Here is a 13,009-nt window from a genome sequence, read left to right on the forward strand (position 1 = left end):
AAAACGTGGAATAAAATTTGTCGAAAAGAAAATTTATCACACGCGTATACTGGGTCGTTATTGTTCGAAAGTTGGAACGTTGGAATTGGTCGAGGAAGAGGCATCTTCGTGTGGACGACGATGTTGTCAACGAATCGGTGAAAACGAATTCGTTTTCTTCCAGTTTGGAGGCAAAGGTACGGCGACTAGGGAAAATCGAAGCATTTGGGCTTCCTCTTTTACCATAATAAACCCTCCGACCGGATGTTTACGCCGGGTAGAGGATGATAGGTAACGCGGGTAAAGCTGACCAAACACGTAAGCGATTCACCGGGCACGCTCGCTTAGATAGACCAAGCCGCGTTCTATACCTGTGCAATGTGCAAACATCCATCGGCCGATCTGGCAAAGCGGTCGGAACCACGGTCGAACGCTTATCGACTCGAGCGATCGACTTTGTTGCGACGACTCTGAAAGTACGCGTATAGAGTTGGATTCTTCGATGAGAACGCGAAAGCCTCTGTGTCGCGAACTAATCAACTGGATCGCTTTGTCGATGTTTCGTTTCGGCAGCACGGAATTTCAAAGGGTGTATCGCGAATAATCGACGTTGTAACGATTCTGTCGCGTTATGCACGAACGATGAGTATTTCAATGGGTCTCGATCTATAGGCGTATATCTCGATCGTAAGTTTTGTCTTCCATATAGAGTTTCAGACGAACTTTTCAGGTGAACGAAATTTTGGATAACGCAACTTGTACCGTATTTGTACGATCGCAATGTAACGAACAAATCGCCAACAGGCGGCGAGCTGAAACTTAGATTTCCTTGATTCTTCTACATAAAGCGTCTACGTTCTATGCATCGATACCTATCTAAGTAGAAAAGCTTTTTTCGTCGTAGGGATCGTCTAGTGATCTTTCTTCTAGAAATTTTTCCATAGAAATTACGCGCGTATCGATCACCTTTTACGCGTGAAATTAAGTTTCCGTGCTTTACGAAAATAAAAATTAATATTTATCGAATCGATACGAAACGGATAGATTGGTGGTTTTTTTTTCTTGTTAAACAACTGTATATACTCGTCGAATTTGACAGATCCATTCAAATCAATCCTAGCGTCGTTGTCGACTCGAAGTTGAACGCTTGTCGATGTTTAGACGTCTACCGACGATTAAACGTCAAATACAGGCCGATGTTTGCACCAATTTGCAAGACACGCGGTTAAACGTTCGAACACGGAACACAGAGCGAAAGACTATATCGAAGTAATCCGTTTACGCATCTGATTAGAAAAATTATCATATTGTCGCGTATATCGTTTTCCTAATCTTTATGATAAACGGGTAGATTTGTAACGTAAGAACTTTGCCGCGATATGTAATAAATAAATGAATAAATAAATAAATAGAAGATTGCTAGTACATAATCTATTAAGCGATATAATTCCAAGGGAGGATTCTACGAAACAGCACTGTACAATTTTCTAGAATAAATTCCAGGAAACTCGTGCTGATAATAATACGAAGCTAATCTTTCGTTTAAACTCGTGTAACCTATCCGTAATTTATCGTATTTGCAAAAGAAATGTAGTCCAAAATGCATGTAGTCGATTTGAAGGCATTTACCTTTTATTCGGTATTGCTATCGGTGTTCCCTTTCGATATTAGTCGAACACGAGAAACAAACATCGTCCGTAACTTCGTTATACATATAAATAATTGTACGTTTTTCAGAAAATTGGCGGAACAATTGCGAATTAATTTCTCTGATTTCGATTATTCTTCGTAAATTATTCTTAACGATTTTATTAATCGGCTATCTTGCTGGATACGTTAAAAGTTATTCGAGCGGCGAAAGATGCTACTTTAAGAATAAAAAGTGAGAGAAAGAAACGACGCGACGGGAGCAATCGCGTTAAAAAATTGAAGATCGATTTTACAACTATCGAAGGAAAAAGAAGGGAAAGAAATATCGTAAATCACGAGGCTACAAGCTGCACGACACGGTGTAAATGTTTCAGTGACACGTGGCTGGTCGGTGGAGGAATAAAATCGCGAGAAGCCAAACCGGAAGCCGTAGGTTGACGGCTCTATGTCTTCGTCGGCCGCGACATCTTGTCGTCGCAGACCACGTTCCTGTAAAAAGTCCACGAGATAGAAGGAAGCGGATGGGTGTCTCCCGGGTGCGCTCCCGAAGGAATTTTATAGACTGCTGCCGGATGTCGCGTTCTATCCGCTCTGCTACCTACCAGTAACCCCTATGCGTCACGGATCTCGCAAACTCCTTACGCGAGAACGAATTCTGACCAACGGTCGCCGAATTACGGTTACGCCGAATTATCAAATACGATTAATATCGGTTTTCAAATTTACACGTATTTCAAAAGTATGAAAAATATTTTTTCATCGAAGAAATTAATTTCGAGCAACGATTTATCAACGATTCAGATATTTAATAGAAAGCGCTAGAATAGAAATTTTCAAGTGCTTCTATACTTTCTTGTCTTTCGATTCAAATATTTGAATATAATTCTAATTTTACGATTAATTAATCCGTATACCACGATCGCATATTCTACCAATGTGCTTATTCCTGTATTTCCTATTTTCTATTCCCTGTTCCCTTATTCCACGCGAACCGATAAAATATTAATAATCGGGTCGCTAGAGATGTCTTGTGCTCGAAGCAACGCGAACGAAAGCAGGTCGTGAGATGTGCGATATCTCGTGCAAATCGTCAGGAAAGGGTCGTTCGATCATCGAATATCTCGGCTGTAACGCTGCGTAGGAAACAATCGGTCTACGATAATGGTTCGTCCAAGAACGTGGAAAAACTAATCGTAGCTACCAATACGCACACGCGTACATAGTATTCGCGATAGTATCCGTTGCATGTTATATCCAAAACGTACAATTTTCTATCTCAAAGTAGGAGAATTTCATGCAAGATGGTTCGCTCGAAGGACGAGTCAATGTATTATTTGCTCGTAACCTGTTCGCGAAAAGATGTATCGCTTAAAAAAAGTGACGTTTTATCGTCTCAAAGCAATCTGACGGCGATATTTTAAATTCACGTCCTATCTTTCCGGGGTGTTTCGTACGGAAATTCCCGGTGGGTCTCCAGCGTCCTGACAGTTTTCCGAGGATCTGCACGACACGGCTTCCCTTTCGAGCCAACCTGTGTCTTCCATGTACCATACAGAGAAATACATCGAAACTCTCGGTTTTTAGAAAATTTCGATTAAAATTGCGAATCGTGGAGCGCCGCGCTATTTCGATAAAGTTTAAAATCAATAAACGTACTTTGCATTAGATCGTCGATAAAATATATGGAGAGATATCGTTTTCTGGTCGAGAATGCCAACTCTCGAGAGGCTTCGAAAAGTCCGATCGCATTCTTCGTTCCGATCGTTTTCATCGTATTTTGTAAATCTATCGTTTCTAACTTTCACATTTTCCTGTCACACATATTTTTCGTATCAACGAAATTGCAGAATGTCGTGAGGTTTGTGCGCTTAACGCGAATTCAAAATTGTACATACAGAGGTATGTACTTTATTGTCGCTCTAATGGAAATTGTTACGACGAATTTGACGTACAGACAGAGAAAGTGACGTTTGAAAGTCGTGTTTCGTCTTAAAAACGTAGGATAAAAGTCCTGTTGTAAATAGAACTTGGCCGCCACATCGAAGATGCAGTAATTTTCTGTACGGCGATGCAAACGAGTCTATGCCTATGCCTTTGTTAAATATCTTTTCTAATTCGCGCTTGCGAATTCTTCGATACTCGCGTAGGGCGTTAAGAGTGGAAAGACCTACGCGATTGGAACGGAAGAAAAAGGGAAAGTACGACGACGAGGTGCGGCGCGGTGCGGCGCGACGCCCGGCGAGAATTTCCTCGTAACTCCTGGCAAGAGGACGCGACGCCATGTCGTTCGCTGAGATTGCAGCTCGTGAAAACGTCTCGGTCTGCGCTGTTTGCCTTGTCTATGCCTTGGATAATGTGTTCCGGTCTGGCCTGTTATTAATTTCGGTATGAATCATATCACGTGCTTGGCTTATACGTTTGCTTTGTTTTACTTTGTCGTTACGACGTTTCACTGTATGGCGGGACTTTTGTTTTCGATCAAACTACCGAGAATGCGACCAGCCGTGATTTATGACCGGATATAAATCTAAGACCGCTAGATCGCCAATTACATCGCTAAATGACAAAAAGCTGGATTAGAATAACATCGAAGGCGATATCGCTTTCTTTTATTATGCGGCGATTATGCAACGTCTTGATAGTTTAATTCAAAGTAAGAAGAATATCGTCGTTTCTCTTCGCGTTATCTCGTTCTTTAGATAAGAGATTATTTAACCTGTACACTCTTTTATTACGTATTTCAAACTCGATAAGAAATTATTAAGAATACAAAGTTGTAACTTTCTTTACGAGAAAATGTAGAACGTCGAAAGCAAATCGGAAGAAATTGCTACCGATACACTGAAAAGTCTGTATTTTTTTTTTTTTTAGGAAACGTAGTGTCAAAGCAAACGACCGTTATAAAACTACATATTATATTGTCACTTGTGGCACAGGCGTAGCCTGACCGTTATCGTAAATGTCCACCGTAAACGGTGAGAACAAGGTCTGCCGATTATTTATAGTCTGCAGTATATTTTATTTCTCGCTTTTAACAATCGTTCGCATATTAGGTATCTCTTACTCGTGTGGCGAGCTTCTAAGCTTGTAAATAACGAAAGGAAGAAGAAAGGAGAACGGCTGTTTCTTAAAAGTAAGAAAAAAATGATTGCTACCATTAAGGTGAACATCGTTACCGCGACGAAAAGAATGAAAACGCGTAGCTAATGTTAGCGAAACGAAGGCCCGTAACTTTACTATGATCGTAAACGCGTAAGAATTTTGTCTTTTTATTTATCCTTTTATAGCTTCTTTTAGACCTACTTTACTTGAAATTTATATTCGCTCGTCGAGCTGTTACATTTCCTATCTTTCATTCAGTTACGTTTTTCCTACCTTCCGGCTGAAATTTATCGAGATCGCAAGCGATTATTTTCTATTCTTCGACTATCGTACGTCCGCTTGAAATATATGTACTCGCCAATATTAAATCGGACGAATATCGTTGGAAGATATTTCTCAATAATCACTCGAGAAAAATGTATACGTAACCACGGTATTTTCGTATTCTTCGAAATTAAACGAACGAACGAATCAGACGACAAGCGTGAACTGGACGAAAGTCAGGCGCGGCGGACACATCGCTGTCTTTCGAAGAAGAAAAGAAGAAAAGAAGAAGATCGTTTACCGCTTAACACGCTCTATTACATCGTTACATCTGTTATACGTGTATGCTACACGTCGAAGCTTAAAAATACCCTGGATCGTTCGAATTTCCATCGTTGATCATCCCGTTGCAGCGATATTACTGGACAACAGGGGCGATTTCGATTTTTCCACTCTCGTGGACCACGCCCACCGCTGTTATCAGCACTCGCGGATTCTTGTTGCGTTCTGAAATGGTGGTAAGTTTGGGGAAAGGGGCTTGAGAATCACGGCTCGAATATCGATGCGAATATCATCGCGATGCAATCGGATATACGCAGCTAGGTTGCGGTATGTACGTACACAGAAACGCGTAATGCAACGCGTTTCCATATCCAAGCTCTGCCACACGGTGATACAGCAGTGAGGAAGCGATGTACGAATATCACCCATGCGTCAAACATATCCTCGCCGCCCCCGTTTTTGACGGTTAATATTTTACGAATTGTAAAACCTAGAACAGCCTCGTCGTATACGTATTATTGAAAACGTCCGTCATTTGCGCTCTTTTGTCTCTTTCCGCGCGTACTTTGCTTTAAAAATGTATATCTCGTTGCTTGAAATTGTTTTATCGCCAAATGACACATTCGCGAGGAGAATTTGTCGATCGAACCCGATCGCGGTTTAGCTTTTCTTAATCTTTTTCGTCGAACGTCCAATAGCTCGCTATAAACGAACATTCGTCGAACATACGCTAGGTTTTTCTACGGAAGGCCGATTAGCGCACAAACTCGTCTATTAAGGTCCACGTGCAGCCGATTGCTAAAGTTACAACCGGTTTCACTTACGACGCGTAACATCTGCTATTTACATTTAAATTACATATTTTTTCTTCTTTCCTGCTTGATCGTATATCGTCGCTCGTTAAAAAATGTTTCTACATCTATTACTTCTTTGTTTTCTCCCGTTTTTGCCGTGGCCACGATATTTCCATTAAAATCCTGATCTCCTACTGTCGCTAGACATTGTTAGACAATGACTTTCTGCCGCTGAATTTGTCAATCACATGTTCTACGATATCTCGATTATGTCGCGGTATATGTGTGGCATTAGACAGAGTACAGCTGTACACACGTACATACACGCGTACAAATATAATTCAATATGCGTAAACGATGATTTATGATTTATGATTTATGATTTATGATTTATGATTACGAATATGAAATTAGATAGAAAGATAGAGAGATCGTGTTTTGCGACGTACCGTGTTTTAGAAAACTCAGTTGATCAAATGTGTACGAACGATATCGGCAACTTGGACGAATAATTATATCGAGGTATTTGTAAAAATAAGTTGTTCGTAGTCTGGTTAGGCTGCGTCCGGATCGCTGTTGGCGATCAGTGCGGATACTTTAGCGAGTAGCGAACGCTATTCGTTCGAGAGGCGGCATACGAAAGGGTTGGCCAGCGTACGAGCAATAAGTTTCTAACCGTTTAGAAGCTGTTTGCGAGTTGTTGGAGAACCGCGGTGTGGACACGACGCTGTTCCGCCGTTTCTGCTGGTGAGCAGCTCGCGAATAGTTCTAGTCGGTCTGGACAAAGCGTTACGTATCTTGCAATTAGTTAAAATGTGCGTTCAATGTGACGATGCAAAACGTTCATGGTTTTGTTATTACGTGAGACGAATAGCGCGAATGATAAGCACCGACTAACGCCGACTCAGGCTATCCTATGGCGTACGAAAAATAGCGAAAGTTTCTTTTCTCTTTTATTCGTCTCACAGACCTTTCGCTCGTGAGAAAAATGTTAAAAAGTAATGCTCGTAAACGTTCCGTATATACGGCGTAAACGATGAAAATTCGAACAACAACGAACGCGTCTTAGCGTTGATTCGGAATATCGTTGTACATATTTCTCTCATCGATGAAACGGGCAACGACGTAGCGTGCTACTCGTTTCGTGCGAATTTCGCAACATTCGGTTCACGTAATACGTATCGTAGAACGCGTGTGTGCGTATCAGACAAGATATCCTACGTTATTAGACGTGCCTTTAATGACGCCACGCTTCCACGCGCTGTTATTATGTCGTCGGACCGAGCTAGCCGACATTCTGGTCAGTGATGTATCGTTGTGAAACCGGAATGGGGGATACGTAGTTGACGCGAATTATCGTCGCGTTGCACGTTCGGTGGAAAATTTTTCACCGTAGTGGATAATCGAGGTATTTGTAGAACCATTTGTATTACACCGTTAACCGTGTAATAATCGCCCGAGTTCAAGGAATGGATGTTCTTGGAGTCGGATCTCTTTCGAGGATAATTCCGCGGCATATTCGATCGATAGCGAAACATTGCCGCGCACGGCGGCATAAAACCAACAAGCATAGGAGATGGCGGAAGAAATTTTTGGATAGATGCAGATATTCGTAAATCTTGACGGATCTTTAACGCTTCCAATGGATGCGTGAAACAGTTGGACGGTATTTTCCCTTTAGTTTCCCGCTGCTCGATGCTTTTAGTAGAAACAACGAGGACAAACATTTCAAGGATACTTTTGCCAAGCCAAAGTAAGAGAAAAATGAAAAATATATCAATTGCGTCGGAGATTTCGTTTATTGGTCGTTGATATTTCAAAACGAATCGGAATATTTCCGATTATCGGCGAGATTTTCCCTGTGCAAACAAATATACTTGCAACTTAAGCGATGTAGGACACGGTAATTGTCAGACTTAAAGAAGCATGTCCGGCAGTTTAGCTCGTACAAATTGTAGACAAAAAGACTATGACATTCGCTTTCATAAATGGTGCGGAACTTTGTATATACGCGTATACACGCGAGTACTCGCGCATACTCGCGTATACCTGCCTGTGATATACTCGTTAGATAGGACCGAGGCCAGTGAGTACTTTACGCGATTTAAGAAACTGTTTCATCTAGCGATTCTATTCGCGTATTCAACGCTAGCGAACACGAACGTGCACGATCGACGATAAAGGATATAAAGTGGATTCGAACGATAGCCTCGCGTTCAGCCTAATTTTCTTTAAACATCCATGACTCGAAAACTAAAGTATACGTAGAACAGTATATGTTCGTAGGACGTTATTTTCGTTTGTAGACATTTATCGACACGCGTTCCGATCGAATCGGCCCGTGCGAGTACCTGATCCCCGACTCTGGTTACTCTATGTCGTTCCGTGTAATAGCTGGACAGCTATTAACAAACAGCTGGATTAAAAGCGATTTCAATTGGGAATACACCTTGAATCCTCCGTGAACTCCTTCGGAGACCGTGATTACTATGCCGCGCGTGACATTGTCGCGTATGACCGTAACCAATCGCCATTGGTTGGCCTCGACATTAAAAAGGGGCCACCTTATGATCGCGATGAGTCGATGGTTGCTTCGTCGAGTCTCCTGTCTTTCCGCTCTCTATGCGACACACGCGCGAGTGAAAATAACGATCGATCGCGCAATCGTCAAAGAAAATATCGTAATCGGATCGTTCATGGAACAAAGTTAAAGCGGAGTACAGAAGTTACGTCGATCTATCGAGGACAGGATATATCATCGCGAAATCTTAGGAGTTCGACTTACCTGTCTATCTTTTTACGAGAGTTTGTTCAATTTTGTTACGCGCCCCAAAACTTTCGTATAAACATCACGACGAAAGGAAATTACAAACTTGACTATCCACTTGCATGTTTATAGCTGTTAAAGCACTTTAGTGGCTAATTTATTAGTTACAGTAGCGAGAGTATAAGGAGACGCAAATATCGTCGATTATTTAAGTGAAATTGTTTTTTATTTACACAGAGCGCCCGATTTCAATGCATAAATGCGAATTACTGGTAAACTATCTGCTGTATGAAAAAAAAATAAAATAAAAAAAGGTTCAGAGAGGAATCGAATAATTATTTAACTGGAATCGTATAGCTTTTTATACAGTAACCGATTCGTCATAACGTTCTCTATAAAAAATTGTCAACCTATTCGTGTCGAAAGTTTAGTTCGAATTAGTTTAGCAGATATTTTCGCGCTTATTTTGTAAAATTTCCAAGGAAAAGGGAAGAAGTAGAACGAAATAGAAAATAAAATGTACCAATTTTTCTTTGCGGGAAAACTGTGATTTAAAACTTGGATATCGCTCTCGGATGATCGATCTATCGTCACTCTCGCACGAAATAGCCGACGAACTGAAAATCTCTCTGTTATATCTTATCGCGAAATGTTGTGCGCTGGCCAGAATTTCATCCAGTTTCCTTCGTGTTTTTCGCTCGTTCCTCGTGTCTCGTGTCTCGTCTCTCGTCTCTCGTCTCTCGTCTATCTGTGTAATTCCATGTAATTCTATGTAATTCCATATTGCCATTTGTAAAACGCACTCGTTAACTCGATCGTTCCCAGTCTAAATAAATAGCAATAAAAATCAACGGAGGAAGAGAAACTCGGAAGTTTCAGACAATATTGTCAGATGTTATCGCGTCAAGTGCCCCACAGTGTTTGAAATACCGTGAATCGGGTAAAGAGTGGGCCAAAATTGAAAGCACTTTTCGCCCGCTCTCCGCCATTTTCGAACTGAATTTCGCGTCGAACGATACCTCGTGATAGGAAATTAATCGGCACGGATCAACGAAGTAGCTCAAAATTTAGATTATAAATATTTATTCGCAAACAGTGATTATCGAGAAGGTGGAAGTTTTTTTTATTTTATTACTCAAAATCGCGCCAAATAGACGCTTAACGTTGGTTACCGACGAATCGAAGATACTTATCTGTTGGCAGCGAAAGAAAAGAAGAGAGACGCTTCTCGTCGTTTGACACGAAACACGTATTGCAGGTGGTTTTGCTACAGAAGTTAAAATAGCTTGCGTGTACGACGATACGATAAATAACGCGGATACGTATAACGTGTATGTAACATTATGTAGTCCGAAATGTATACTTATTTTTAATCGATCTAAAGATACACTTCCACATCTATTGCCATTTTTTTGCTATTAGGTGGTATTGACAAAATCCGCAATCGCTTAGTTGCCAACCCAATAGCCGTATGGATATATAAAATATCGTACAATGTAACGCGATTGATTGTTCCTTGTGACAGTTTCATCGTTGAATCGCTGTCGACAAATACGATATTTCCTGCTTCGAGATACGATGTAACCTATTGTTAATAGAGTTGCTTACTGTGTACGCTTTGGATGCAAGTCGGCAGATTGCTTTACTGTAATGTCGATTCGGATGCGACTGACGAATCGAAAGCCACGAGATTTAAAAGAGAAACTTTTACAACGCACATAGCCAACGAATTTAGAAAATAAATAAAGCAAATATGTAATTTTGTCCTGTACTTTTGAAATCCTGTTCACACTCCTTTCGATATATCTTTTAAATCTCTTGGTTTCTTTATTTTCCAGGGTAAAATGATCGAAAGCTGCCGGCCGCGTACGTTTATACAGACATACAGCACATTCATCAGCCCGATATAATACATTTCCGACACGGCAGTCATGCTAATAATCGATTCCGGAGAGGCACACACGAGCAGAAGGAACAAATATTATCACATGATGCGGTGGAATAAATTTCAATTACGAAATGATGAAGTTCCATTTACAAATTCAGCCAAAGAAGTAATGTGTGCGTAACAGCACATGATTTTAATCACGTGCTCAGTTAAGTCTAACTGTAGTCACGCGCAACAGCGTAATAATTAACCCCTTAGCTCAGTTGGGTCAACGATGTCGTTCAACCAAGTACAAACATTCCGTCTCGGTGGCTCACACTTGTAAATTGCAACGTTTCATGGCACGCATCGATTCTCTTATCATCCATTATCCCTGCGTTATCGCAGTGCCGCGTCACAGATCGCGTTAAACCTTTCGTATCGGATTTTCGCCAATATCTCCAGATAGAAAAATTTCATTTATTTTTCAGCTTTTATTTTCGTTTCATAAAAAATTCGCTCGCGTACGTTAATTGTGGATAAATAGAACCTTCGTTGTCTAAATGTTCCATATTTCACTGTTTTCTTTTTTTTCTTTTTTCTTTTACATTGAACATACTCGATCCGTTCTCTATCTTTCTACAGTCAGCGTATCATAAAATAGTAGAGTAGATGGTGAAAAACAGGGTAGAAAACAAAGACGTTTTCTCTCGATCTTTTCTCGGACTTATAATCGGTATTTGTATACGCGTATCTTACATATACGTACATAAGAACGTAGGTAGGTCGCAAACAGCCTGACCTAAGAGAATTACAGTTTAAGAACTTGCTTCGAGTATCGTAAATGCGATGGACGCGGACAATCGGGGTTACTTTATATACGATCTCGAAATTTGATCAAAAAATGCATAAATGGTAAATTAACGATTTGAAATAGTTTCAAAGGCAACGTATCTTATTGAATCACATGTTTATATAATTTGTCTTTTTGTCGCCTAAATTTAGAAAGTTCTCGAAAGAACTGGAGATACGCGATTAAGATATTTTATATATCCGTTATTTTAATAGAAACGCGAAAAGCGATTCGGTACGAAAGCCCTAAGCCCTAAGGCGATCGTAATCGCTGTTTCCAGTAACTTTTCGGAAAACGGTTGAAACTAAGAAGGAAGATAAAAGTAAGAAGCAAAGAAAGACTCACCGCAAATTGGAGACAACGGTGACGTAGTTGCCTTCGATGGACACCAGGCCGACATTCTGCAGTATAATACCGGTGATCAACATGCCGATTAGAGCAGGAAGGGTGGTCAAGGAGAATAGCCATCCGCCAAAATGCGCCGCTAAGCAAAGGGTGGCGAGACCGAAAAGCTGACCACCGGGGGCGGCGTCATCTTTTAGTATCGTATACACGATGCCCCAGAGCAGCAGCCCTAACAGGAACAGGCACAATAGTCGAGCGAATTTTCGGTAGGTCGGACAAAACGGTTGCGGACAGGCTTTCCTCCAACCCGTCGGCTCCCATGATGGCGTATCGTCGCGACCGTGGCATCGCGCGCAAAACAGGTACAACCATGATCTGAAAGAAGCATCAAGCCTGAACAAAGTTAAAGTAGAATTATCTTTTTTATGCTTTTGGTTATGTTTGCTTATGACCGAGAATTACGAGAAATTCTCTTTCTCTTTGCTTTCTTATTCGTTTGTTTTAAGATAGCGCAGGCAAGTACCTTGATAGAAAGACAACGACGATGTGATGGTAAGCGTTCTCGTATGGTTGCGATACGTTAGACGTCGATTTTTTTTTTTTTCATTTTCAAAGTTTTACTCGCAGTTTTATGGAGTAGCTATCAGGGGAGTAGCTGGGGCAACAAGTGGAACGGCGAATAGGCGATAAAGGTAATTTCGAAATTAAAATATATATATATTAAATCGGAGCATATTTTTATCCAAATATATAGATAGATAGATTAGCTATCGACGCAAAGATAGATGGACGCTTTGCGTGAATTCTGCTTGCGAAACGCGTTGCGATTCGCGTGTCGATTCCTAAGTACGTTTGACGAAACTTCGTAATCTATGATCGGATGCTGACATATTTTTAAGAACGTCTGGATATCATTATCGACAACGATATTACGGTCTACGCGTTCAAACCTACATCGTTGTTGTTGCTGACCGATTAAGACGGTATACTAATTCCTGTATCGATGAAACCGCAACTAATATCGATATACCGGTACGGTACGGAACCTCGGAGACGATGCATGCATCGCAACCTATGGACGATATGGACAATGCAGCGCTGCTTTA

At 41.0% G+C, this 13,009-nt stretch overlaps 1 protein-coding gene across 2 annotated transcripts in view; it reads right to left on the minus strand.

The window, feature by feature from the left end:
• The window catches only part of LOC126869401 (sodium/hydrogen exchanger 9B2), a 91,240-nt gene that overhangs the window by 45,912 nt on the left and 32,319 nt on the right, over positions 1-13,009 (minus strand). For both annotated transcript variants that reach the window (XM_050625879.1, XM_050625878.1), the window contains exon 2: positions 11,904-12,278. In XM_050625879.1, the coding sequence (XP_050481836.1) occupies positions 11,904-12,278 (375 nt within the window). The remainder of the gene's footprint in view (positions 1-11,903; positions 12,279-13,009) is intronic.

The sequence above is a fragment of the Bombus huntii genome, chromosome 9, assembly GCF_024542735.1.
Source record: "Bombus huntii isolate Logan2020A chromosome 9, iyBomHunt1.1, whole genome shotgun sequence".
NCBI classification, from domain to species: Eukaryota; Metazoa; Arthropoda; class Insecta; order Hymenoptera; family Apidae; genus Bombus; species Bombus huntii.